The sequence below is a fragment of the Apodemus sylvaticus genome, chromosome 1, assembly GCF_947179515.1.
Source record: "Apodemus sylvaticus chromosome 1, mApoSyl1.1, whole genome shotgun sequence".
Lineage (NCBI taxonomy): Eukaryota > Metazoa > Chordata > Mammalia > Rodentia > Muridae > Apodemus > Apodemus sylvaticus.
In genome coordinates this window covers 15,880,774-15,905,684 of record NC_067472.1, presented here as the reverse complement: position 1 = coordinate 15,905,684, position 24,911 = coordinate 15,880,774, and the positions used below count along the sequence as shown (strand labels likewise).

The window sequence follows — 24,911 nt, the reverse complement described above, 5'->3', positions numbered from 1 at the left end:
AAGTATATTCTTTTTATTAAGTTACCAAGGAACTACCCTTTAGGCCCTTTGTCAATCACTTGCATAATTGGCCATCTTTTTTTGCTCATGGAGTTTCCTATGGCAGACAAGCATGCGCGCATTGTGCATTGCGGGCGCAGATTTAAATGCTGTGCGACCTGCAAAGAAACAATGTGAAGTGTAGACCTAGAGCCGCTGCGCTTCGCAGGCGCGGGGGATTGACAGCATCTCCTTCAGAAATTACTGTGAAAGAGGAGGAAAATTTGATTTAAAATCCAGCTATGTAACTAAATTGAATTTGGGACTAGAAAGCCTTCGGCAGACCAATCCTTCCAGCCATCAGATGCGCAACATAAGGTTTCTCATAAAACAAAGAAAAATGTCAATTCAGTTGTGAATTCATATTGATACCTGGAACTCTCCTGCTAGACCACCTCTAAAGGCCCAGGGTTCTTGGTCTCCAATTAAGAACTGTGCTGAAGAATGACTACGACACCCTGTTGAGATCAGATCCAAGCGGAGAACGTTACGAGAAAGGGGATTTCCTGGGGTCTCAAATGTCCAACAAACTAACACACACTGGAAATAGCTCTCTAAAAGTTCTAATCCAGGGTTTCAAGGCAAGGCTGTGATAATAATTATTTTAAAATTTATAATGGCATTTCAATACTTCTATTCCTTCCTTCTGTTAATGGAATCAATCAGTTCTACTCTTTAATTATTGGAAGGAATAATTATGTTATCCACATAAGTTTCTATGTTTCTTACATAGAGCAAAATCAAAACTGCTTAACTATTGTGAAATTTTGTAACTATACACTGAAACGAATGAGACACTTTATTATCACAGCCCATGAAGGAACTGAGTCACACCTGTCTGAAGTCACATTTTACATTTTAAGGAAGGGTACAGAACAGGAAAAGGGGTCAATCTTGTCAGAAAACTTAAGGTCAGCAGACACTGTTGACAAAAAATGAAATAATAAAGATTTTGGTTTCAGTGAACAAGAACCATCTAAATTCAGACATGGCCGGTTAAAATACTAATTTAACAAGATCTGAGAACTAAGGAAGAGCCAAATGAAATTCTTAATTTGTCAAAGCTCAAAGCACACTTTTCTTAAACAACACGACAATGTGTGCTTCTTTTAAGTATCTGCTAGAGCAGCACAGGTGACGGGTGCGGGCGGCAAACGGCAGGCTTGAAGACGGCCAACCTCACAGGCAGGCAATAAAGCCAACTTTATAACTAAAATAGCTAATGTTTGGAAACCAAATAGAAATGACCTGCCTAGTTTTCTGACAAGATATAGCAGCGCAATATAGTTCTTTTCCATTGGAAGACAGCCTTCTACCTCCTGTTCAAGTTAACAGTCTCATCAGTACAAGATACAGTGTGCTAGTCAGACAGTCCCAAAGCAAACCAAATTTTTGTTGACAATTCGGCCCATTAAAAAGATCACATCTAGGTTCGTTATGTTTTAAGGGTAGGGTTATTTATTAAAAAAAACAAAACAAAAAACAAAAACAACAAAAACCCAGCACACACATACACTCACACACACACAAAAAAAGAAAAAAAAGAAAAAGAAAAAGTGAACACAAGCCCCATAAAGTGTAATATTTGTAAAGTAAGCATGAAATGGGCCGCAATTTAAACTACAGCAAGAGCTTGCCCCATTCCATTCAGTGATTTACACTACAGGAAATAAAATGACAACAAAGTTAAAAAAAAAAAAAAAAGCACAAAACAAAAAAAAGTAAAATAAAAAAAAAAAACCACCAATATATTTCTCAAACTTTAAATTCAGCCAATTTCCCCTACCCTCCACTTTGAGACTCCAACATAACTAGCACTTCCAACTAGTACAGTAAAAAGCTGCATGTACGAAGGAAGAGCTGTGCAAATGAAAACATGGTTAACGCCTGAGACGCTGCGCAAACGTGACTTCAGTTCCTATCTACTGCCCTAGATTTATTCTATCTGAGCTACCTCACAGACAGCCTTTCAACTTAAACTAATTAATCATGACGCGCTGTGAACATCTGCCGCTGTCCATCCAATAGTAGTAGACACTTGTGCTGAGGATTCTCCCATCTGTACACAATGGGGAAGAAGATAATAGAAGTCGTTAGTCATCAGAAGTACTGCATAGCACATTCTTTAAAGGACTGAATGCCAGCTGGACTGGAGAAAGGAAGAAAACAGAAGAGTCTAACCCTAAGTCCCTGAAGTTGGTCATGATGTTCTCCCTGTTGTGGGCATCAGTACAGCCTCACAGGTGTGATGGTAGTTATTTAAAACTACAAGCGCTGAGACTATACAACTTGGGGAAATGAACCTCACTGTTGCCTATGGCAGAGATGGCTTAAGAAGAAAAATGAACACTACTGGATATAATAAAATTTAACTTTCAGTAGTTCTTGGATTTGGGGGGCAGGGTGTGATACTGAGGACTGAACCCTGGAATGGAGCATATAATATTTAAGTGATATATTTTCAAGCTCAGTCTGAATTTCAGGTTCAAAATCCCTAGGGGCCTTAGAATCTTACAATGTAAACCCCTAAAAGGATTAGTAACTCCCTGGCGAGAAGCCTGGAAGGCAAGTGCTATCATCCAACTATCAATAGAGATGTTTTCCCCTTTAACCTAAAAAAGAGATTTCTGCCCTTAATAGATGTCTAAGATAGAGGCACCTATTTTTCTCAAAGGTGCTAATTAAGGCTCCTGTGCTAATAGATATAGTTCTTTCTACATTTTAAAATCAGTAATCAAGATTTATTATATGTAAGTACACTGTAGCTGTCTTCAGACACTCCAAAAGAGGGCGCCAGATCTCATTACGGATGGTTGAGAGCCACAATGTGGTTGCTGGGATTTGAACTCAGGACCTTCAGAAGGGCAGTGTTCCTAACCGCTGAGCCATCTCTCTAGCCCCAGAAATTCTTTCTTAATATTTAAGAGGCCAAAGACATGTGGACAGAGAATTAGAAATCTGAGAACTTGGGAGCTGACTGTGTTCTGTTAGAGACCATGAGACCCCATTGCAGTCTTTGTGCCTACTATGAAAATGGACACAGGAGTTAGCTTTGCTGCCTGCTGTGTGCTGTACGCCCATTGCATGAAACCTGAAAATGAAAGGAGGTCCCTGGAGAACCTTGGCCATGCTGGTGCTTTTGTATCAAGTTTGGGAATTTCCAAAAGGGAAAAAAAAAAGAGGCACACAAAAGTCCATTAAGTGAGGCAGAGCTTATAGGGTAACTTCCATCCCGTGCTAAAATCAATTAGCTGGTAAAGGGACAAAGAGCAGCCACAGGAAGTAATACCAAGTAGCACCAGAATAGCCTTCCTTACTAAAGCTCGCATGCGCACAGGGCTGGGAGGACAGCTTCCTCTGGCCAGGCCCCTGAGGAATTTCAGCAGTTGTTCTATCAACACAGCACTAATGTTATCAAGACACAGCAAGCAGCAGAAAGCTTACAGAGTCACATCTCATAGAGTTTTATCTCCAAATCAGATCAGTGTCAGACTCAGGGTTCCATCCATCCAGGAAGCATTCAGTCAGAGCATGTTAAAGTCAGTACTTTCTAACATATTTTCAAGATATTTATTATAAAATTAGCCCAAGGGAGAAAAACTATTTTGCTCAATACAATTACTAAGGCTTTCAAGTTTTTCAATTATGTTCACCTTTGAGAAAAATCTAGACAAAGAACTGAAAAACATGGAAATTTGAGAATTCCCTAAGTGGTTTTCTCCCTGTGGGATAATTTTTAAAAGGACAATCTATATGAATGAGGAGATTACTGCTGGTGCACCTACCTAACCACTGCACAAAAGATTTCACCATAGACATTATACTCTTGATATCCCACACATAGGAGTACATGTCATAGAGGATCGTCCTGTTGGCGCAGTTAGAGAGCCGCGTGAACATCCCCATCACCAGTGCGCACATCTCTTCAAACTTGGCTGCTCGTGACCGCCATTCTTCAATCTATACGGAATTAAAAAGAAAAATGAAATGACTCATAAATGATGTAAGAGTTATACACTGAGTTGTTTATCAGGTATACACAATTTATCTTAAACATTAATCACTGGTTTAAACTGTAGGTGAACAATTAGTTTGTCTCCCCAAACTGACAAATACCTAAAACAGACTTTCCTCCATTTCTAACCAGAACATCAAACAAAGGAAGTGAAAGCATCAGATGTATAAAACTCCCCCGCTATTTTAAAGAACATATTCTAATTGTGGTCAAGTTTATACCAGTTACAATTATGTCCAATTAAAAATCTCAAGGGTGGAGAGATGGTTCAGCAGTTCTTGTAAGGAACTCACAAATTTGTTTCCCAGCACACACATAGTGAGGTTTCACTAACACACATAAACTCTAGTTCCAGGGAATGTGATGATGCCCTGTTCTGGCCTCAGTCACTAGGCACAAATGTGGTGCACACACATACATTCAAGGAAAATATCCATACATATGAAATAGAAAAAAATTTCCTCACAGCAATGTGGCTGAGGGGAGAAAAGGAAGAAATCAAACTTGGAGAGGGGGAGGGAGACAGGGTTTTTTGTTGTTGTTGTTTTGAGACAGGGTCTCCTATACTCCAGGCTGGTCAAGCCTGTGATGTAGTGGAGAACAACACTGAATGCCTGGATCCCTGATCCATCCTTAGGAAATGCTGCTTTGTGGCAGGTATGGTGGCTCACACAATCCCAACACTTGGGAATCTAAGCAGATAGGACCACTGGGCATTGGAAGACAGCTGGAAATCCGTCTCAAACCCAGCGACCCCATCAGGGGGCTCACAACACTTCTCAGTCTAACTCCAAGGGACCCAATGACTCTGTGGAAACATGTATTAATGCATGTACACACACACACACACACAGACACACACACACACACACACACACACCAGCACTTAAATACAAATAAACTTTAAAGATGGGCAGAAATGGTCCACATCTTTAAGCCACCACTTGAAAGGTGAAAGCAGGTAGGTAAGTATCTTTGAGTTCCAGAAGAGGCCAGGGCTACAAAGAGAAGCCCTGTCTTGAAAAAACAAAAACAAAAACAAAAAGCCACTGAAGGACAAGGAGCACACTTACCTTCTCAGAGTCTTTCCCTTTGCAATTGACACTGACAACACTGCTGTTTGCGCGAAGCCACTGGAATTCCCGTAACATCTGTGCTCCTTTGGGTCCATGCTCATAAGGTAGGTAGAAGAGATCAGCAAGTAATTGCAGGTCCTCTAGAGTCACTGGCTCTGCAGTGTACAGAGGCTTTTCATTAGGACCTGGCACAAACTGCTCCTTGTTTGTCTGCTCATCTGTCTGCATAGGAGCGACGTCATGAATGCAGTCTTCCTGCATGGACATCTCTGGGGACTTGGACTCTGCCACGCCCTCCTTATCAGTGTCCATTGGTCTCAACTCCTCTGCCATTTTTGCTTCAACAATTTCAGTTAGTATTTGGTTTTCATTCTTGTGCTCTGGCTCTTCTTGCTTTTCTACCACCATATCCATGGGTTCCTCATCTGGCTGTTTCTTTTCTTCTTCTTTGGTCAGCGCTGAGGGTTCACCACTCAAAGCTGCTCCCTGGCTCATAATGGGCTCCTGGTAAACTGTTGTAACTACAGTTGTGGCATTTAAAGAGGGCGCTGCAACTACGGGAGTCCCGTCCACTACACCTGTCTTAGCGCCACTGTGTGCAACTTGCCTACCTACAACGGGGAGAGGAGGAAGCAAAGGCATCAAGGTTAGAAACAACCCACTGGCTTCACTAGACTGTAGGATGCTGGCCTTCCACCCCAGGCCAGGAAGGCAGCCCAATGCGCACGACACTCCCCACCAAGCCCATGATACGGAGTTTGATCCCTGGGATTGACATGAAAAGAACTGACTCTGAAAATTGTGTCATAGTATGTACATGCCTGTGTGCACATAATAAATCAATACACTTAATTAAAAATTGTTTAAAAAGAGGACATGATGGCACATTTTTGTAATCTGTAGACAAGCATGGTGGCGCATGCTATTAATACCAACACTCAGGAGGCAGGCACAGAATCTCCCTGAGTTCAAGGTTAACCTATAGTTAGTCTCCAGGATAGCCAAAGCTACAATATGATACCCTGTCTCCAAATAAAAGTGTGTGTACTGTGTTTGCAGAGAACTTGAGTTCGGTTCCCAGCACCCATATCAGGGAGCTCTGACAACTACATGTAACTGTAACTCCAGGGGGATCCAATACCTAAAGAGTGTGTGTGTGTCTGTTTGTCTGTGTATCCAGAAGATGTCCTCAAACTGAAGTTACAGATGGTTGTGAGCTGGCATGTGTAGGGAACTGAATCCAGGCCCTCTGCAAGAGCAGGAGTGCTCTTAGCTACTGAGCCATCAGAGCTTAATAACTTATGCAGGGAGGGCCTAGTGCAAACACCTGTCCCTCCCAGCATACAGACAGCTGAAGCAGAAGCTGTTGTAGGCCAGACATACAATAAAACCTTGCCTCAAAAAGAGCACCGACTGTTCTTCCAGAGGTACTAAGCTCAATTCCCAGCAACCACATGGTAGCTCACAACCATCTGTAATGGGATCTGATGCCCTCTTCTGGTGTGTCTGAAGAGAGCAATGGTGTACTCATATACATAAAATAAATAAATCTTTAAAACAACAACAACAACAAACCACTGGCTGTTCATCTACAAAACCAAGATTCAGTTCCCAACAACCACGTGAAAGCTTAGAACGATCTGTAACTCCAATGCCAAAGGCTCTTGCACCCCTCTCACACCCCTCTCGCTTCCCGGCACTGCATACACATAGTGTACACGTGTACACAAGAACAATACAAATTAAAACATTTTTTGTTTTTATTTTGTTTTTTGTTATTTTCTGAGACAGGGTTTCTCTGTGTAGCCCTGGCTTCCCTGGAACTCACTCTGTAGACCAGGATGGCCTCGAACTCAGAAGTTTACCTGCCTCTGCCTCCCAAGTACTAGAATCAAAGGCATGTGCCACTACTGCCTGGCTAAGTTTTTTTTAAAGATCTGACCATGGTAATACATTCCTAAAAGCCCAGCACTGGGGAGGCAAGGCAGGAGTAGGAAGGACTCCAGGACACCTGTGGCTACACACCAAGTTCTAAGCCAGCCTGGGCTACACACCAGCTTAAAAAAAAAAAAAAATCCTATATTCCAAAAAACAGGTCTATATTTCAAGAACTCAAGAAGTAGAGGCAAGTGAATCTGCTGAGTTAGAGAGACCCTGTTGCAAAACAAAAGTTCAAGCTTGTTGGGTTCCATGTTAAATTAGAGGCCAATCTGGGTTCCATGAAACTTTATCAAAAAGGAAAGTCCCAGGTGGACAGTTTCTGAGGAATGACACCCAAGGCTAAGGCTGACCCTCTGGCACCTGTATACACAGCAAATGTGCATTTGCATGACCATTCATACACACATACAAAGGCATATACACAAACATGAATAGAAAACCCAAAATAAAACATAAAACAAACCATGACTCTAACCTCATCCCAGCCTGCCCCCACAACCCACTCACTGCTGTACTGATGAGGTACACCAAACTCCTGCAGCCACTCAGTTAAAGCCAGCTTTAAAGCCATCTGCGGGCTATAGAGCACATCAGTCTCAATGTCTTCGTCACTGCCTTCATTTTCTAACTTTATCTGTATTGATACAGTACTGTCTTCACTGTCAGCTGTGGGGGGAAAACACAAAAATAGTTTTTATTAGAAACCTCCTCATAAATGAAGATGTATGCCTAAGTTTCACTTGTAGTATGCTCAAAGCAGCATAAATAAATAAATAAATAAATAAATAAATAAATAAATCCTCAAATATAAAACACAAATACCTTCGAGGCCAGCCTGGGCTACAGAGTGAGTTCCAGGACACCAGGGCTACAGAGAAACCCTGTCTCGAAAAAAACAAAAAACAAAACAAAACAAAACCCCCACAAATACCAGATCCTCCAATAACCATCTAGAAAGTCACTTACTTGCTCAAGGTTCCAACTAAAATAACATGTTCACAAATACCAATAAAGAGACGGCAAGGTTAAATAAAAACATTACACTAACCTTTGCATTAAAACAAACAAACAAACAAACAAACAAACAAAACAAAAAACCTAGCCGGGTGGTGGTGGCGCACACCTGAAATCCCAGCACTCTGGGAGGCAAAGGCAGGCAGATTTCTGAGTTCAAGGCCAGCCTGGTCATCCGCCTCAGACATCCGCCTGCCTCTGTTTCTGTGTGCTGGGACTAAAGACGTGCACCACTACATCAGACTAGACATTTACAAACTCCAGTCTAGCATGGAACATAGCTGAGTTTGGCTAATCTAGCACCTATTATGTAAGTGTTATCATGACGTCGATGATACGTAGGATATGCAGATTATACTCCTAATTGTGTCTTTTACTGGAGTGAAACAGCAATGACCAAACCATAAAAGGCCTCACTTCAATGACAACTTGCAAGGGCACAGACTACAGCTACACACATGCACCATTCGTGATGACAGAAAACACCCCTATCCCAAATGTCATGTTAGCATGCTTCAGACTAACTACATTTTTAAATTGTTGTTCATCGGTATGTGTACCCCATGTCTGTGGGCACGGATGCCTTGGCACACACAGACCAGAGAACAACATTGTGGAGTTCCTCCTTTCCTTCCATTATGTAGATTCCAGACATTGAGTTTCAGGTTGCTGGCTCGCATAGCTGGCATCTTTTACCCTGAGGATCTCTTGCCTGCTCTAACTTCAAAGTGTTTATGACCAGTATTTTCCACTGAGCCCATATGTAGCAACACCTGTCCAGCTGTTTATCAACACTGCAAGTTATCACTGTTCCTACTACTATACTGCAGACAGGCATCACAGCATGACAGACACTACAAATACCTGCACGTATTCCCAAACTTAAGATTGTTTTTTCAAAAGTGGTACACTTAATTATTTCTACTTAATATCCAGGAAGAAGCACCTGTCACACAATATCACTGAATGCAAGTCAATAAACAGCCAACATTCTCACTTATAACTCTATTAGGGACTTTGCAAAAAACTAACATGTGCAAGACCACTCACTCTTTTCCTGTAATATATCTAAGTAAGAGAAATGAAGACACATTGTAACAAAAGCTGTACTGTGAGACCAAGGAACAGTCATACAGCAGGCCCCAGTCCACCACCAACCACAGGTACTTACTCATCACCACATCCTTCCTCACTCCATTCATGTTAGACTTGTACCAAGTGGCAAGGGTGTGGATGGCAACATAGTTAGCTTCAAATTCACAATTTGGATTAGTCAGTACTCCCTTTAGCCTTGGGATGAGCTCTGTGGATCTTCCTTTGTAGGGACCCAGGAACAGCCTCTTCTGATCATAATCATTAGCATGGATGTTATCCCAGATCACTGGAGCTCTTTTAATGATCTTAGAAACTTCTTCAATAGATTCTACTGGAATTTCTTTTGAAACAACTTTTGGACCTAGAAATAATTTATTAAAAGAACTTATTTACGAAACTTTCTACATGGTTCTTAAAATATACTATAACAGGGCTGAAGAGAAGGTTGGGTGGTTAAGAGCATTTGTCACTCTTACAGAGAACATGGGTTAGATTCCAAGCACCCACACGGTAATTCACAGGCATCCCTAACTCCAATTCAGGGAAATCTACCCCTCCTAACCTCCATGGGCACACAAGCATGCAGTAGATGCACATACATGCACACGTACATGAAGAAAAAAAGCTGCTTATGTATTTTAATTTTTTAATGCTTGGTTTCTGTAAGTGGCATATGTGTGTAAGCGTGTATTATCATGGTATACATACATGTGGGGGTGAGGGTACAACTTCTGATGCCATTCTCTCCACCCTGTGGGTCCTAGGATCAAATGTAAGGTCACTGAGCTTGGTGGCAGGCTCCTCAGCACCAGCTGAGCAGGCGCCGCCCCCTGGCTGTATTTACATTTTTCATTACACTTATGAGAGAGGCTGTGTGTCCCTCTCACAATAAACATAAAAATAAATACATCTTCGAAGGCAAGTTTGACAACCTAAGTTCAGTCTCTATGACCTACAGGGTAGACGGAAAAGCAAGAAGTCCCACAAGCTGTCCTCTGCATGAGAGCTCACGCACACAAACACCCCACCACCAAACAACCATAATTTTAAAAAAGCAAAGAAAAAAAGACAAGGAGCTGGTGAGATGGTTCAGTGGTTAAGAACACCGGGTTCTCAGCCGGGCGTGGTGGCACACGCCTGTAATCCCAGCACTTGGGAGACAGAGGCAGGTGGATTTCTGAGTTCGAGGCCAGCCTGGTCTACAGAGTGAGTTCCAGGATGGCCAGGGCTACACAGAGAAACTGTCTTGAAAAACCAAAAAAAAGAAAAAAAAAAGAACACCGGGTTCTCTTCTAGAGGTCCTGAGTTCAATTCCCGGCAACTACATGGTGGCTCACAACCACCTACAAAGGGAACTGATGCCCTCTTCTGGCATGTGGTATACATGAAGCCAAGAGTTCAAACATTACATAAAATTAAAACCTGTAAAGAGATGAAATGAGAGCTGGGAAAGGTTAGTAGTATGGCTCAGTATATAAAAGTGTTTGCCAGCCAGGTGGTGGTGGCGCACGCCTGTAATCCCAGCACTCTGGGAGGCAGAGGCAGGAGGATTTCTGAGTTCAAGGCCAGCCTGGTCTACAGAGTGAGTTCCAGGACAACCAGGGCTTCACAGAGAAACCCTGTCTTGAAAAACCAAATCCAAAAAACCAAAAAGTGTTTGCCCACCAAGCTGAATGCTACTGCCAGTACCCTCGTGGCGATGGTCTCAGTTCCCACAAAGTGTTCTCTAACTTACACACACATCCTAGAGCAGGGGTTGGAAAATGGAGCCCCCCACACACACACAGTCTCTCTCATAAGTGTAATGAAAAATGTAAATACAGCCAGGGGGTGGCGCCCGCTCAGCTGGTGCTGAGGAGCCTGCCATCATGATGCTCAGTGACCTTACATTTGATCCTAGGACCCACAGGGTGAAAGGAGAGAATGGCTTCAGAAGTTGTACCCTCACCTCCACATGTATACCACAATAACACATGCAACTACACACATATGCCACTTACAGAAACCAAGCAATAAAAAAATTAAAATACATAAGCAGCTTTTTTTCTTGATGTATGCACTTTCAAAGCTCCTCTCTCCACCCACCTGGTTTTTGAAGCAACAGAGATTAAACCCAGGGTTCCACATGTAGTTAAGCTGATGGGCTGCACTAAGCTGTATCTCATCTTCCCTGCCTCCCTTCTCTTCAGTTATTTATTTGTAAGGTTGGCTTCAATCTAATGATCCTTCTACTCCAGCCTCCCCAGCACGGAACAGCCACTATACACCACCTCACCCAGCTGCTCAATTTTTCTTCTTTAAAAAAAAATTTTTTTTTTCTTTTTTTTTGAGACAGTCTCTTCTGTGCAGCCCTGGCTGTCCTGAACTTACTATGTGGACCAAATTGGTCTTGAACTTATAAAGATCCACCTTCCTCTGCTTCCCAAATGCTAGGATTAAAGGTGTAATGCCAGTATGGCTGGCTTCAATTTTCCTTGCTGAACTAACATATCCTTTTATTCATTTTATAAAACAGAAGTTTCTTAAGAGTCTAGTGAGACAAATAAATGGTTAAGAGTTGCTAGCATACATGATGCCCTAGGTTTGATCCATGGCACCACAGAAACTGGGTCTATTAGATATAATTGTATTCCCAGTACTTCGGAGATAAGAATTGTTAAATTCAAGGTCATCCTTGGCTACACAGCAAATTCTAGGCCTGGAATATACAAGACCCAGTCTCAAAAGATAATACTTTTGTTTTCACCCAATAAAGAGAGACCAGATTCTCTAAGCCCTGGAAATGGACGTTTTACTATAGATTCTTTAGGACTTACCTGTCCAAAGCACCTCAATTCCAGGGAGCAGCTTTTCACCCACAGTCCTCAAGTAAGGAGACTGAGATACATTTGGATAACAGAAAGTGCCACAGTATTCTGAGTATAGAAGGGAAGAAAAATAGGTCAGGACTGAAGTGCTCATTTGCAACTGGGGAAAATGCTTACAAAGTCTATATTATTTTTATTCAAACAATAAAGGGCTCGTATCATACATAAAAGTAACCTTAAGCAGATGTTACCTATGATAGTTCATACAATCAGACATTCAAACCAGGTGGTGTGCCTGCCTGTAAACTCAAATCCAGAGTGCTAGACCCAAGTTTCCATTAGGCCGGTCTAGGTTCAACATACCAATGTCACAAACCAGCCTTTGTTATATGGAGACAATTTTTTTCTTTTATTTGGGGAACAGGGTCTGTAAGTAGCCACAACAGCCTTGACCTGGCCGAGGTTCACCTTCCTCTGCTCTCTAGTACTTAGATTACTGACAAGAATCTCCCTGCCCAGTTTCTAGAAACAAACCAAACCAAACAGGGCCTTCCTATGAAATAGTCATTTCTGGTTTCTTTGGAGACCCAGTTAGGTCATAATGTTTTGCTGTGGCACACAGGTGAGAGGAGGTTTTGCTAAAATGGACACATGATGTTTAGAGAGAATAAAAACAGGAGCCCACAGGCAGTGGGAGGAAGCTATCGCACTGGCTCGCTTTGCTTTGCTTCAACTGCTGACACTCAAAATATTGGTTTGCCTTGCCATCAAGTTGCTGATCCTCACTCATTTAGACTTCATGGAGTAACTTGCTAAAGAACTTCTAATGATAATCTGGCAGTTTCTGGCAGAGCCCTGAAGTTTATTCTGGATTGAGATGCCAATGCTGATCTGTGCAGGATCACAAATCAATGCTGACCTGTGTCTCGACAATGGACTGGACTGCAGCTGCTGATTTGTGTTGGTGTTTTGCTAGAAGACTGGATTGCTGACAACGAAGATGGTAATCACCTTGAACTATTTCTAAACAGGTCCACAACCCCCTTTACCCTGTTAACTTTTGTTATCCACTACCTCTGGTGGGTGGTGGGCTAGAAAGGAGATTGACACCTTTAAGAACCCTTATTAAGGGCTGGAGAGATGTCTCAGCAGTTAAGGGCACTGACTGTTCTTCCAGAAGTCCTGAGTTCAAATCCCAACAACCACATGGTGGCTTACAACCATCTGTAACATCTGACTCCCTCTTCTGGTGTGTCTAAAGACAGCTACAGTGTACTTATATACAAAATAAAGAAATCTTTAAAAAAAAAAAAAGAACTCTTATTAAGCTTTGAATATTCTAAGTGTACCTTTAGGCAGGGGGATTTCTGAGTTCCAGGCCAGTCTGGTCTACAGAATGTGTTTCAGGACAGCCAGGGCTACATAGAAAAACCCTATCTCAAGAACCCCCCTGACACCCCCCCCCAAAAAAAGAAAGATAAGAAAACTCTAAGCCTACAATCCCTATGATTGTAGCCTTACTCAGCTTTGAGAACCTAGATCTTAAAAACAAACAAAACCCTAGTATTTTTAGTAGTACCAAGCAATTGTTATGATCTCAGTCATTAGAAAGTCATTACAGGCCGGGTGGTGGTGGCGCACGCCTGTAATCCCAGCACTCTGGGAGGCAGAGGCAGGTGGATTTCTGAGTTCGAGGCCAGCCTGGTCTACAGACTTGAGCTCCAGGATAGCCAGGGCTATACAGAGAAACCCTGTCTCGAAAAAAACAAAAATCCAAAAAAAGAAAGTCATTACAGGCCAGGTGGTGGTGGCGCAAGCCTTTAATCCCAGCACTTGGGAGGCAGAGGCAGGTGGATTTCTGAGTTCGAGGCCAGCCTGGTCTACAGAGTGAGTTCCAGGACAGCCAGGGCTATACAGAGAAACCCTGTCTCGAAAAAAACCAAAGGGGAAGGGGAAGGGGAAGAAGGGGAAGGGGAAGGGGAAGGGGAAGAAGGGGAAGGGGAAGGGGAAGGGGAAGAAGGGGAAGGGGAAGAAGGGGAAGGGGAAGAAGGGGAAGGGGAAGAAGGGGAAGGGAAAGGGGAAGGGGAAGGGAAAGGGAAAGGGGAAGGGAAAGGGAAAGGGAAGAAAGTCATTACAAAAATTTAAGGTTTTTAAAGAAACAATTAGACCTGCCATGTGATCTATGCACCTTATGCACATCTGTATACAGCCCTGACTTGGGAGAATGAGGCAGGCTGGTGTTTAAAAGTCTGAGGCTAGCCTGTGATCCATGAGACCAAAATCTAATACCCCCACCAAAAAAGAATTCTGACTAAATTATTTCTTACAACTAACATCCATCCGTCCGGAACAAGAAAGGAAAGTGGGAGCCAAAGTTTTGTGCAGGCGAACCATGAGAGGCGACAGAGACTGACCCTCTTTCTAGCTCTGTGGTCCAGCTGCTGCACTTCATAGTGCAGACCCAGAGGCAGAGGAAGAGTGGGAGGAGTGAGAGGGAGAGATCAGAGCCATGGGAAGAAAGAGGAAAGAGGAACAAGTAGGAGGGAGGGAGACAGGGCTAAGTTAAAAGCATGAGAATTTGATTCTTTTCAAGCTTTCATTTCAATACTATTTTCCTTAACACTAACAATATAACGTTTACATCTAGTACTAAAAACCCAAAACATCTCTAACTTACTTCTTTGGTATTATAAGGTCCTAACTTTTTTCCTTTGTAAGATTTTGAGGAATGTCTTCTAAAAGAGCATCTCTCCTTTCACTCACAAAGGAATGAAACAGGTCCAGTCTAAGGGGTCCTTAAGTTATTTCAAGACTAATTAAATCCAGAGTTATTATATACAATACCTGTAGGACAGAAGAGGAAGGTTTCTGGCTCTCCCAGGTACTGATAAATTTCATTTGTGATGGAAACTTGTGCATGTGCAAAAGAACTGAACACCTCTTTGTCTGCTGCACACATATTATGGTCAATATCATCAAAAAGCAAAGCAAATGACCTGCATCCAAACTGAGAGACCTTAGAAAAGAAAACCCAACATGATTATTAGCTTATCACAGAGAGAAAATTCTTTTAGAATATATACTAATGGTTATCTGAAAGGCAAATATTTTACCTAGTATATCAAAGCATATCTAATCGTTTTACATTTTCAGTGGCAAAAACTCCAAGTTAATATAGCTAGCACGAGGTAGCTTTTAACTCTCGTGTTCTGGGACCCAATTTTAATTTTGGATTGGACTGTATAATTAATGCTTATACAAAGCAGCCAATCAGAGAGGGGTGGTGGTGCACAACTTTAATCCTGAAACTCAGGAGGCAAAGGCAGAAGAATCTCTGAGTTTGAGGCCAGCCTGGTCTATAGAGTGAGTTCCAGGACAGCCAGAGATACGTAGAGAATCCCTGTCTTTAAATAACAAAACAATCCAAAAGAAGTCAGCCTATGGGATTTCTGAGTTTGGGGTCAGCCTGGTCTACAGAGTGAGTTACAGGACAGCTAGGGCTACACAGAGAAACCCTGTCTCAGAAAAAAAAGAAAAAAAGTCAGGCTATCTTAGAAGATTCAAGAAACTCACAAGCTTACAAAAAAACATGAACAAGTGTACTCAATCTATGAAATACTTAGGCCTTGCTCTAGCCCCCCAAAACATACTTACCTAACCAGCTCCTTTTCAGATGCCTAACTAGGCATCCATCAGAATGAACAGTCTAACAAAGGACTAACGTCTCAAAAGTTCATTCATCAAAGTGTCATCCTAAAAGTATCTTGGGGATGTGACTACTGAAGTTAGAGCCTGACATACATACACTAAATACCCACCCACCTAGAGCTACACCCTTACTTATTTTCTTATTCATATGTATATATAAGTGTATACCAGATTGCACATGTGGTGATTAGACAAAAACATTTCAGCAATTGAACTGTTCTACCTCCTTAAAGTAGGGTTCTTTACTGTTGCTATCAATGCTCTGCACTAAACCTACTTGTCCCACTGAGCTTCTGGGTAATTTTCTCCTATATCCACATCTAGTTTCTGAGTAGGAATGCTGAGTCACTGCAAGCCACTGGACCCTCTTTTTAAAAGTGGACTTCAAGACTCAATCTGAGTTCTTCAGTGCCCCTGCAGCAAGAGCTTTGACTTACTGAGCCGTCTTCAACTGGTTCTTATTTTCCTTTTCCTAAAGATCTCTTTTTATGTATATGGTTTTGCCTGTATGCATTTCTGTGCACCACATGCATGCTATGCCCACAGACAGGAGCAGAGAGCACACACTCTCCTGGAACTGGATTTAAGTTGTGGGAATTAAATCCATGTCCTCTAGAAGAGCAGTCAGATGCTCATCTCTGCAGCATCCTACCTGATTTTTTAAGAGTATCATACTATAGGCCAGGCTGGCCTCAAATTCTTAGCAATTCCCCTGCTTCAGCCTCTCAAATGCTGGAATTATGGGTTACCAGACCCAGCTTCTATCTTAAGTTTTACTAGCCATGTGATGCCACTAGTACAGTGATATACCAGTGATGCCGTTACATAGTCTTTAAAGAATAAAACATGCATATGGAAAACCCACTAAACTTAAAAACCAGTGAGAAACTGGGAGTCCTACACTACTCAGAAATACAGTTAATACAAGTTAGATATGAATCAGTAAATGACAGTGTATATGCTATTTATCTATCTTCCTGCCTTTTCCTTCCTGACTAACATCTACTATGTACATCAGGAAACTGACAGCTATCATTTTTCTAACATCAGTCAAATATCCAATGGTATATGTAGCTTCTGAAAACACAGTTAACCTAACAGCATCACCTGAGCTAGTGTAAGAATTTGAATAGAGCCTCATAGCCACATCACTTTTACACTGCAGGGGCTGCTTTTGTGTTTTGTGCTTTGGGACTTGAATCCAGGACCTAACACATGCTAGGCAAAGCTCTACCATTAAACCAAGTCCCACCCTCCAGTCAACTGAGAGCTGCGAATTGGAACATGAGCAGCACAGGTACTTCTAATTAAGGTTTTGATCAGCAACTATTTCTCTACCCAAACTTGAGTTCCTTTTAACACCATAAAGCAAAACAAACAAACAAACAAAACCATAAAACCTCCACTTCAATATTGAGTCAAAAAATAAAAAAGAATTACCTGGTCCAATTTGCGTTTCAATGTTGATACTTCCTTGGGGTTAGAAAAAGTGATATCTAATCCTGGCGAAATAGCATAGATGAATTCTATTTCATATTCTCGTGCAGCAGAGATGAGAGTCATAAGTTGCTCTAGAGAACAGAGTCCATAATCATAAAAAGCAATAGGAACACTAAAGGAAACGACTTTCTACCTGAAGAAATCACCTCTCTATTTACAGTAAAGGAAAAGTTCTTTTTTTTCAAAAGTTAAAATTTAGAAAATACCACATTCCTGTAATGCATTTTAGTACACCCTGGTAATCTCAGAAATCGGGTATTTGAAGCAGGAGGATCAGATGTTCAAGACCAGCCTCATCAGCATAGCAAACAAATTCAATTGCCAGTCTGGGCTATATTAGTGATGATGTCTCAAGATAACAAAAAGAAAAAAAAGTCTATCTAAGGTGGTAACAGGCCATACAAAATGGCACAAGCTTAAAGTGAGCATACCAAGAGAAAAGAACAAGTTTCACAAGCCCAACATGTTGGTTCACACCTAAAATCAGCGCACTCAAGAGGCTGAAGCAGGAGACTGAGTTTAAGCCAGCCTAGGCTACACAGCAGGATCTGCATCAAACACACATACAGGGAGTGGGGGTGGAGTTTAATATCAGTAAAGCATGCTCCTTTTATTATTTTTAAATTTTTGTGTGTTCACTTGTCTGATTTGCAAAGTTGTTCTAGGAGATCCACCTATACCTCTCTGCCTCTTAAATGCTGGAATTAAAGGTGTGTGCCACCATACCTGTGGTACTTTGAATAAGTAATGGCACCACAGGGTCATGTTTGAATACTTGGTTTGGTCCCTGGTTAGTGGAACTGTTTGAGAAGGATTAGGAGATGTAGCCTTGTTCCAGTTTTGAGGCTTCCAAGCCCATATCCTTCCCAGTTGCTCCCTCTGACTCACGCATGCATGTGACTCTAGATGTGATTTCACAGCTATTGTTCCAGCTTACCGGCCTATTGCCATGCTCCCATGGACATGGACTCTAACCCTCTAGAACATTCTAAGTTGCCATGATTACAGTGGTTTGTCACAGCAACTGAAAACTAAAACAATGCCCCTCCCCAAATTAATTATACAAAATATCTCCATTCCTTAAACCTCAACGGTCCCTTAAATTTGCACTCAAAGCAAGCACCTTATTTCTTTGTCCAAATCCAATCCCTGGCTTCCTTCAGTATTTTGCCCACTACTCTGTGGTCTAAAGTCCACTAGTAGATGTAAAGAGTTCCCACGAGTCATGCTCAACAACCGAGGTGTTTAGTACCACATTTCAAATCTTCTCTAGCTCAGACTTGTTACCAGATAAAACTACTCATAAAATAAAATACCGTGTTTAGTAAGTGTAGTGTAACTACCTTAAAACAGTCCCTTCACCTATTCATAGGCCAAATTTGAACTCATAGATCAAAATTTAAAAGTTGCCACCATGCCAGCAAGACAGTTAAGGATAAAAGTACTGCCACAGAGTCTGGCAGACAGAATTAATTCCTGGAACCTTCAGTTGCAAAGAGAAAACCAACTCCATACTCAAGCACCTGTCTGCACAGGTGTGCAAATTCAGGCAGATGCAAACACACACACACACACACACACACACACACACGTGCGCGCAGATTACCAGCTTCTTCCACTGAATACATCTCTCGCCAAAACATCCTATGTTTGTAGTCATCTTTTGGAGCATACAAGTATGTATTTAATTCCCATTTTTGAAGCCTTTAGAGAGAAAAAAATTACATATGCATAAGTAGGCAGCAATAGCAGGCTACTAACCTCAATTTTCACTTTTTTTTGTGTACCTCTACTCATGACAAAGTAATATTCTACTTTAAAACTTAACATGGCCTCTTAATAAAGTATTACCAAGTATGTCAACCTGTTAAATCTTCAACAAAAATACAGCTCTGAATGAAGCAGGCAAAACCCCAAACCCCTCCAAACTTCCCCTTTCCCATGGGAAGGTTGAAAACCACTAGCTTAGGCAAAGTTGTAAAGGACTGAAAAAGTGACTCCTACACTAACACCAGGCTTTTCAGTGTCTCAGAGTCTCCTTTGCTTCACAGAACAAAACTTACCTTCTAAAGAGCTCTTTTCTCTGCTCCATAACCCAAGGTCTTCCATAAAACCCTAGATTTAAAGAAAAATAAAAATTTTCTCAGGTTTCAAAATGTGGTTCAGTTTTATTGAAAACAAATTACAAAATGCAGATTCCCTTCCCAAAAAGATGTATAAAGGTGCTAATAATGTGGTGTATTGGGGAAACAGCTAGCCCATCAAAGGCCCTGGATCTCAACCTCAGCATCTGAAAACCATTTGGTGACACACTGTTTATCTGTGAGATCAATTACTCCCTCACTGCTCAAATGTCTCTATTTCCCAGCAGGACATTTATTACTATTATTTATTATTATTATTATTATTCACACAGGCTTTTGTCTCATTGTGGAGCCCTGCCTGGCCTGGATCTTTTCAGGCTGCCCTCAAACTTGCAGCAGATCCAGTAGTACAGGAAATGCCACCATGCACAGCACTGACCTCTATTAAGAATCAACTCGCCGGGCAGTGGTGGCGCACGCCTGTAATCCCAGCATTGGGAGGCAGAGGCAGGTGGATTTCTGAGTTCGAGGCCAGCCTGGTCTACAGAATGAGTTCCAGGACAGCCAAACCCAAAAAACAAAAACAAAAACAAAACAAAACAAAAATCCAAACTTACCTTCCTTTTTTAGTAACTAAAATAAGGACACAAATACTGTTTATTCCCTCTGGGGATACAATTCTGTGATAAGAGCACTGGCTTAGTATTCCCAAGACCCCCACATTTCCAGTTACTCACCTAAGACAACACACATGCTGGAAATGAAATAAAACCTTGAACACACTAGGCATGCACTCTCACTGAATGAGACATTAAAGAGTAACTCTATCTTACGACAGGAGACTGACTAGAGCAAACCAAAGTGTTAACACTGAGGAGGGACTGAGATAGGCATGGTGGCTCTGCCTATATGTCCCAGTATAGAAAAGGTCAAGGCTGAAGTAGTTTGAAACCAGTCAGGGCTACAGAATTCCAGGCTAATCTAAGCTACAGTATGAGACCCTATCTCAAAAAAACTAAAAAGGCAGCTTTATTACTTCTAGAGAGGTGACTTTAAGAGCTAAACAAGGTAATAAAATCAAATTAAAAAAAGGTGTGCGACCCCCACCCCCCCACCTACCCACCCACCCACCCACCCACCTACCCACCCACCCACCTACCTACCTACCTACCTACCTACCTACCTACCTACCTACCTACCTACCTACGCCGCTTTGCAACAGAGTTGCTCTTTAATGTAGGCTAGTCTAGAACTTGTAGCCATCTCCCTACCTCTGCTTCTAAGTGCTGAAGCTCCAGGTGTGAATCATCACACTTGGCTAAGATCACCTTTTTAAAAAGTTCCTACAACAGAGGGGACCAAGCGAATGAATAAACAAGAGGTAAGCGTGAGATCACATTCACAGACCCAACAGTGGCACCGACCTCAATTCCACGGCCAAATATGAGATGAAGTTAGGGACTGAATTGATGTCCTAGTGTCCAGTGCAGGAAACAAACTTCTAACTCTTTTGTTACAACTATTTCTGCACTTAAATGAAAACTGCAAATACTCAAGATACTGTCTACAACACTGAAGCTCTCTGGCACTCTAGGAACACCTCAGCCTATCTAACCTTGCCCTCAACCTGCCTCAGCCCAATCACTAGCAAGAGGTAAGAAAATCTCAGCAGCCCCACTGAGATGGTCACAATAAGCACTCTAGGAACAGTGACGTGGCTGGGCAGATGAAGGTGCTGGCCAGTCCTGACAACATCGGGACCCACATGATGGAAAGAGAGACTCTTCAAACTGCCCTCTGATCTCCACAGGCATGCTGTGCCATGCCCACCTCCCTACAAAATACTCAAATCTTAGGCAGATACTCTGCACCCCCAAAAGAATGATAAACATCAGGAAACAGTAGCAGCACTCTCTAGTTTCTCTTCTTTTTCCTTTTTTCTTGAGACAAGGTTTATCTCTGTGTAGCCCTGGTTGTCCTGGAACATGCTCTGCAGACCAGGCTGGGGCTAAACTCCACAAATATCTGACTGCCTGTTTCAGAGTGCTGAAATCAAAGGTGTGTAAGCCACCATCCAACGAGAGCTGTTTTAACAGACTTCAGGGACTCACTTTTAGTACTACCAAGAGAAGGCACAGTAAACTACCTCCTTTCACTTCTGAGAACACATTGCCTTACCCCACTCCAGCCTATCTTCCACTTCAGACTTCCCTTTTTTTGTTGTTGCTAAAACAAGATCTTACTTTGTTGCCAGGGCTGGCCTCCCAACCCTAGACTACAGACTGTCAACATGCATGGCTAGCTCTGAATTCTCTGGTCTCCCCCAGAATTCTCTTCCTACCCTTCCCCACCCTAGGACCTCAGACAATACAAAACAGACTCCTGTGTGGCAAGATGACCTCAAACTGACTGACGGCTTGGGACACAAAGTGAGTTCCACAAAACACTGGCATAGTGTGGAGAAATTAAAACAAAAAACAGCAGCAAAAACTTACACCTACAGTAGTACGGGGCCTACTAGTAATCCCAGCAATCCAGAGGCCAGGAGAACACAAGTTTAAGGTCACTCAGTGCTTCATCCAGTTCCTGGCTCACCTAGGCTACAGGAAACCCTATCTACAAACAGGACTTCCATCTTTTCTCATTGACACAAGATTGCAGGGACTAACAAAAGGTAGTCATGCAGATCCTAGCACTCTGTATAACCCATTTCTGACCCATGGTTTCTGTCAGAAATGAAACTGTGATGAATGTCTTAAAAAAAAAAAAAAAAACAAACCATCCCCCCCCCCCCTAAAAAAAGTCTGTATTCTAGCAAGCCCAGCCTGTACAACACACAAAACACTTGTGTTTTTATAAATCCAGGCTCTGGGAACAGTGTTCCCCGAAATTTTGCTGAGTTGTTTCATGTCTTACTGTCGCTGCCAAGAATGTTGTCCCCTGCAATTAACCTTCATCAAACACCACAGTGACCATCTTTCTGTCTTTCAGACAGTGGAGAAGCTGGTGATCTCAATCATGGAAAGCCTACCTTTAGCCTTTTTGGTTTGAGCGTTAGTCTTTAAAAGGGGTTTTGGTTTTTTTAAAAAAGATCTTATCTATTTAATGTACAAGTACACGGTAGATGTCTTCAGACACACCAGAAGAGGGCATCTGATCCCATTACAGATGGTTGTGAGCCACCATGTGGTTGCTGGGAATTGAACTCAGGACTTCTGGAAGAGCAGTCAGAGCTCTTAACCACTGAGCCATCTCTCCAGTCCTGAGTATTAGTTTTTGTATTTTCTGGTAAATAAAAAAATGATAAAAGAGAGAAAGAAAATAAAAAACGTTGAGTTTGCCACCAAACAAACAAACAAAAAAAGGATAAGAAAAATCAAATTACGATGTACACAAGGAAGAACTAGGCTTTCCTGATTTCACTATATACTCGTTCTACCTCAGAAATTGCAATTAAGGTCTTCCGGCATCTTCCCTCACTATCAAAACGCCCTCATTCTTTTCAACTGTAAATGAGAAGACAGAAATCATAAAAATTAAGCCTTTCACTGAGTTCTAGCCTCACATCACAAATGCTTTGAGATGTGATATACTGATATTTACACATACATTCCCAAGTCAAAGAACAGCAATTGGTAATGGATGATACTTTTCTAGGCTGCAAATGAGTTAAGAGGGGAAAGAGGCTTGCGGGCTAACAAGAAAATAAAAACAAAAACTAAACAACCCTAAGCCCGGAGGAAATTGGTTATATTATAAGCCGACTGCGCTCCTCTTCACGCGTAAAAACACGCCTGTGTGGGGTGATTTTTTCCCCCGTTACAGGACGGGGGGGGGGGGGATGGGAGCGCTGCACAAATTTCCTCATTTGAAAGCAGGCAACCCTGAGGACTAGGATCCCAAGGTACAAAGAAGTGAAACGCACAGCCCGACGACAGGCTCATTGCCACCGCCTCCTCCTCCGACAATCCGTCTGGCTCTAAGCCAAAGGAGGGTGGGGTAAGGCTCAATAGCCCGGAGCCTGCGAAGCCGGGAAAAACCGGAGGTAAAGAAGTGAGCCCCTGGTCTACCCGCGCCCTCCCCGCAACCCCTTGCTAACCCCGTTAGCAAGGACACCTCCCGTCCTGGGGGCGGGGAGCCGCCTGAAGAATCACCAGCACGCCCCTCCCGGGGAGAGAGGCTGAGCCCGACGCGGGGCTGGAGGGCCAACTCACCTTCCACTACGCCGCACAGGAACCTGCGGGCCCCTCCGGCCGCCCCGGCCACGGCCGCCGCCCCGGCTCCCGAGGGGTTGTCTTCTCCGGGGCCCGGAGCTGCAGACGGCTCCAACGAAGCCCCCGAGGCGGCGGCAGGATTGGCGTTGCGCTCGCTCTCCCGCTCCTCCAGCGCCGCCTGGCTCTCCTTCTGCACCATCCTCCTGCCGCCGGCCGCCGCTCCCCTTCGGCCTCGGTCCGTTGGGCCACAGGCCCGGAGCCCTGCAAAGGGCCGCGGCTCCGAACGCGCGCCTCCTGGGCTCCTTCCCCTCCCCCTCCGCCCTTCCCCCTTCCTCTCGGCGGGGGCCCGGAGTGCCCGGATGAGAAGGGCGGCGGCACCGGCTCGAGCCCTTTGTCAGCCGCTGCCTCCGCCTGCGCTGGAAGCCGGGAGCCTAAGCGGAGGGCGAGGCCGCCACCGCGTCTTCACGGAAGGAAGGCCGAGGAGGCGCCTTCGTTCGTCCTCCACGTCCGCCGCCCTCCAAACAGCCTTATTTCCCCGGCTATCTCCCGCACTGGGGTCCCTAAGCTGTTTCTGCCGCTGCCTCGGCCACCCGCTTCCTGTTTATCCGCACTGCGCCTGCGCCACAGACCGGCTCAGACCGGTCCCTAACCCGGCTCCCCCTCCTTTCCTCAGGATCAGCCCATTGCGCTTTATTTGCTAGGGGGAAAAAGAACACAGGCGCCGTGAACACCGCGGAGGTGTGCGGCGGTGGGACGTACCATTTTGGCTTGTCACCCTCCAGGATGAGCGCCACACTCTGGGTCGGACCATTACCCCACCCGGAGGAGGGGAACATGGGAGAAGGCGGCCGGCTGGGGAGTTTGGGAGGAAGGGGGAGGAGGGCGGAAAGGTGTTTACTCTCTCAGTGCGCAGGCGCCTGGGCGATGCCTCTGGTTCTTAAAGTGGCAGGAAACACTGACCTACTTTGGAGACTGCCGTACCAGTTTGGCTCATCGGGGCTGCCTGACCCACGTTTGGTTCTGTGAAGACACCATGCCAAGGAGCTCAGCTCACCCCTCTGTCCTGACTCATTGTCTTCTACTCCCTCCTCGGAGTTAACCCTGTTTTAAATTGAGCAGGCAACTATTAAGTTTGCATCATCCTGGGCCTGTGGGACCATTATGACCTCATAATACGGTTAAAACAAGCTGTTACGTTTCTGCTTGATATACCCCTAGGTTTGGTTTGGGAGACGTTGTAGTTTTGAAATTCACCAAACTACCTATGGAGAAGGCTGCATTCCAAGCACGTGTAAAACAAGTCCCTTAAAAATATATATTTATTTAATATATAACATATTTATAAATATTTATAACATATACAATATATTTGTAATACATTTGTATTTCTATAATACATAATATATTTGTATAATTTA

The 24,911-nt window shown here is 43.3% G+C and overlaps 1 protein-coding gene across 1 annotated transcript in view; it reads right to left on the bottom strand.

The window, feature by feature from the left end:
* The window catches only part of Oga (O-GlcNAcase), a 36,901-nt gene extending 12,548 nt beyond the window's left edge, over nucleotides 1–24,353 (bottom strand). Inside the window, exons 1-12 of the mRNA XM_052184798.1 lie at nucleotides 24,253–24,353; nucleotides 23,494–23,754; nucleotides 19,259–19,310; nucleotides 18,802–18,899; nucleotides 17,136–17,266; nucleotides 14,832–15,003; nucleotides 11,997–12,095; nucleotides 9,257–9,541; nucleotides 7,579–7,737; nucleotides 5,128–5,741; nucleotides 3,825–3,999; nucleotides 412–497 (exon numbers count right to left, since the gene is read on the bottom strand). Coding sequence (XP_052040758.1) covers nucleotides 412–497; nucleotides 3,825–3,999; nucleotides 5,128–5,741; nucleotides 7,579–7,737; nucleotides 9,257–9,541; nucleotides 11,997–12,095; nucleotides 14,832–15,003; nucleotides 17,136–17,266; nucleotides 18,802–18,899; nucleotides 19,259–19,310; nucleotides 23,494–23,754; nucleotides 24,253–24,304 — 2,184 coding nt within the window. The 5' untranslated portion in view covers nucleotides 24,305–24,353. The remainder of the gene's footprint in view (nucleotides 1–411; nucleotides 498–3,824; nucleotides 4,000–5,127; nucleotides 5,742–7,578; nucleotides 7,738–9,256; nucleotides 9,542–11,996; nucleotides 12,096–14,831; nucleotides 15,004–17,135; nucleotides 17,267–18,801; nucleotides 18,900–19,258; nucleotides 19,311–23,493; nucleotides 23,755–24,252) is intronic.
* Nucleotides 24,354–24,911: the final 558 nt, after the last annotated feature.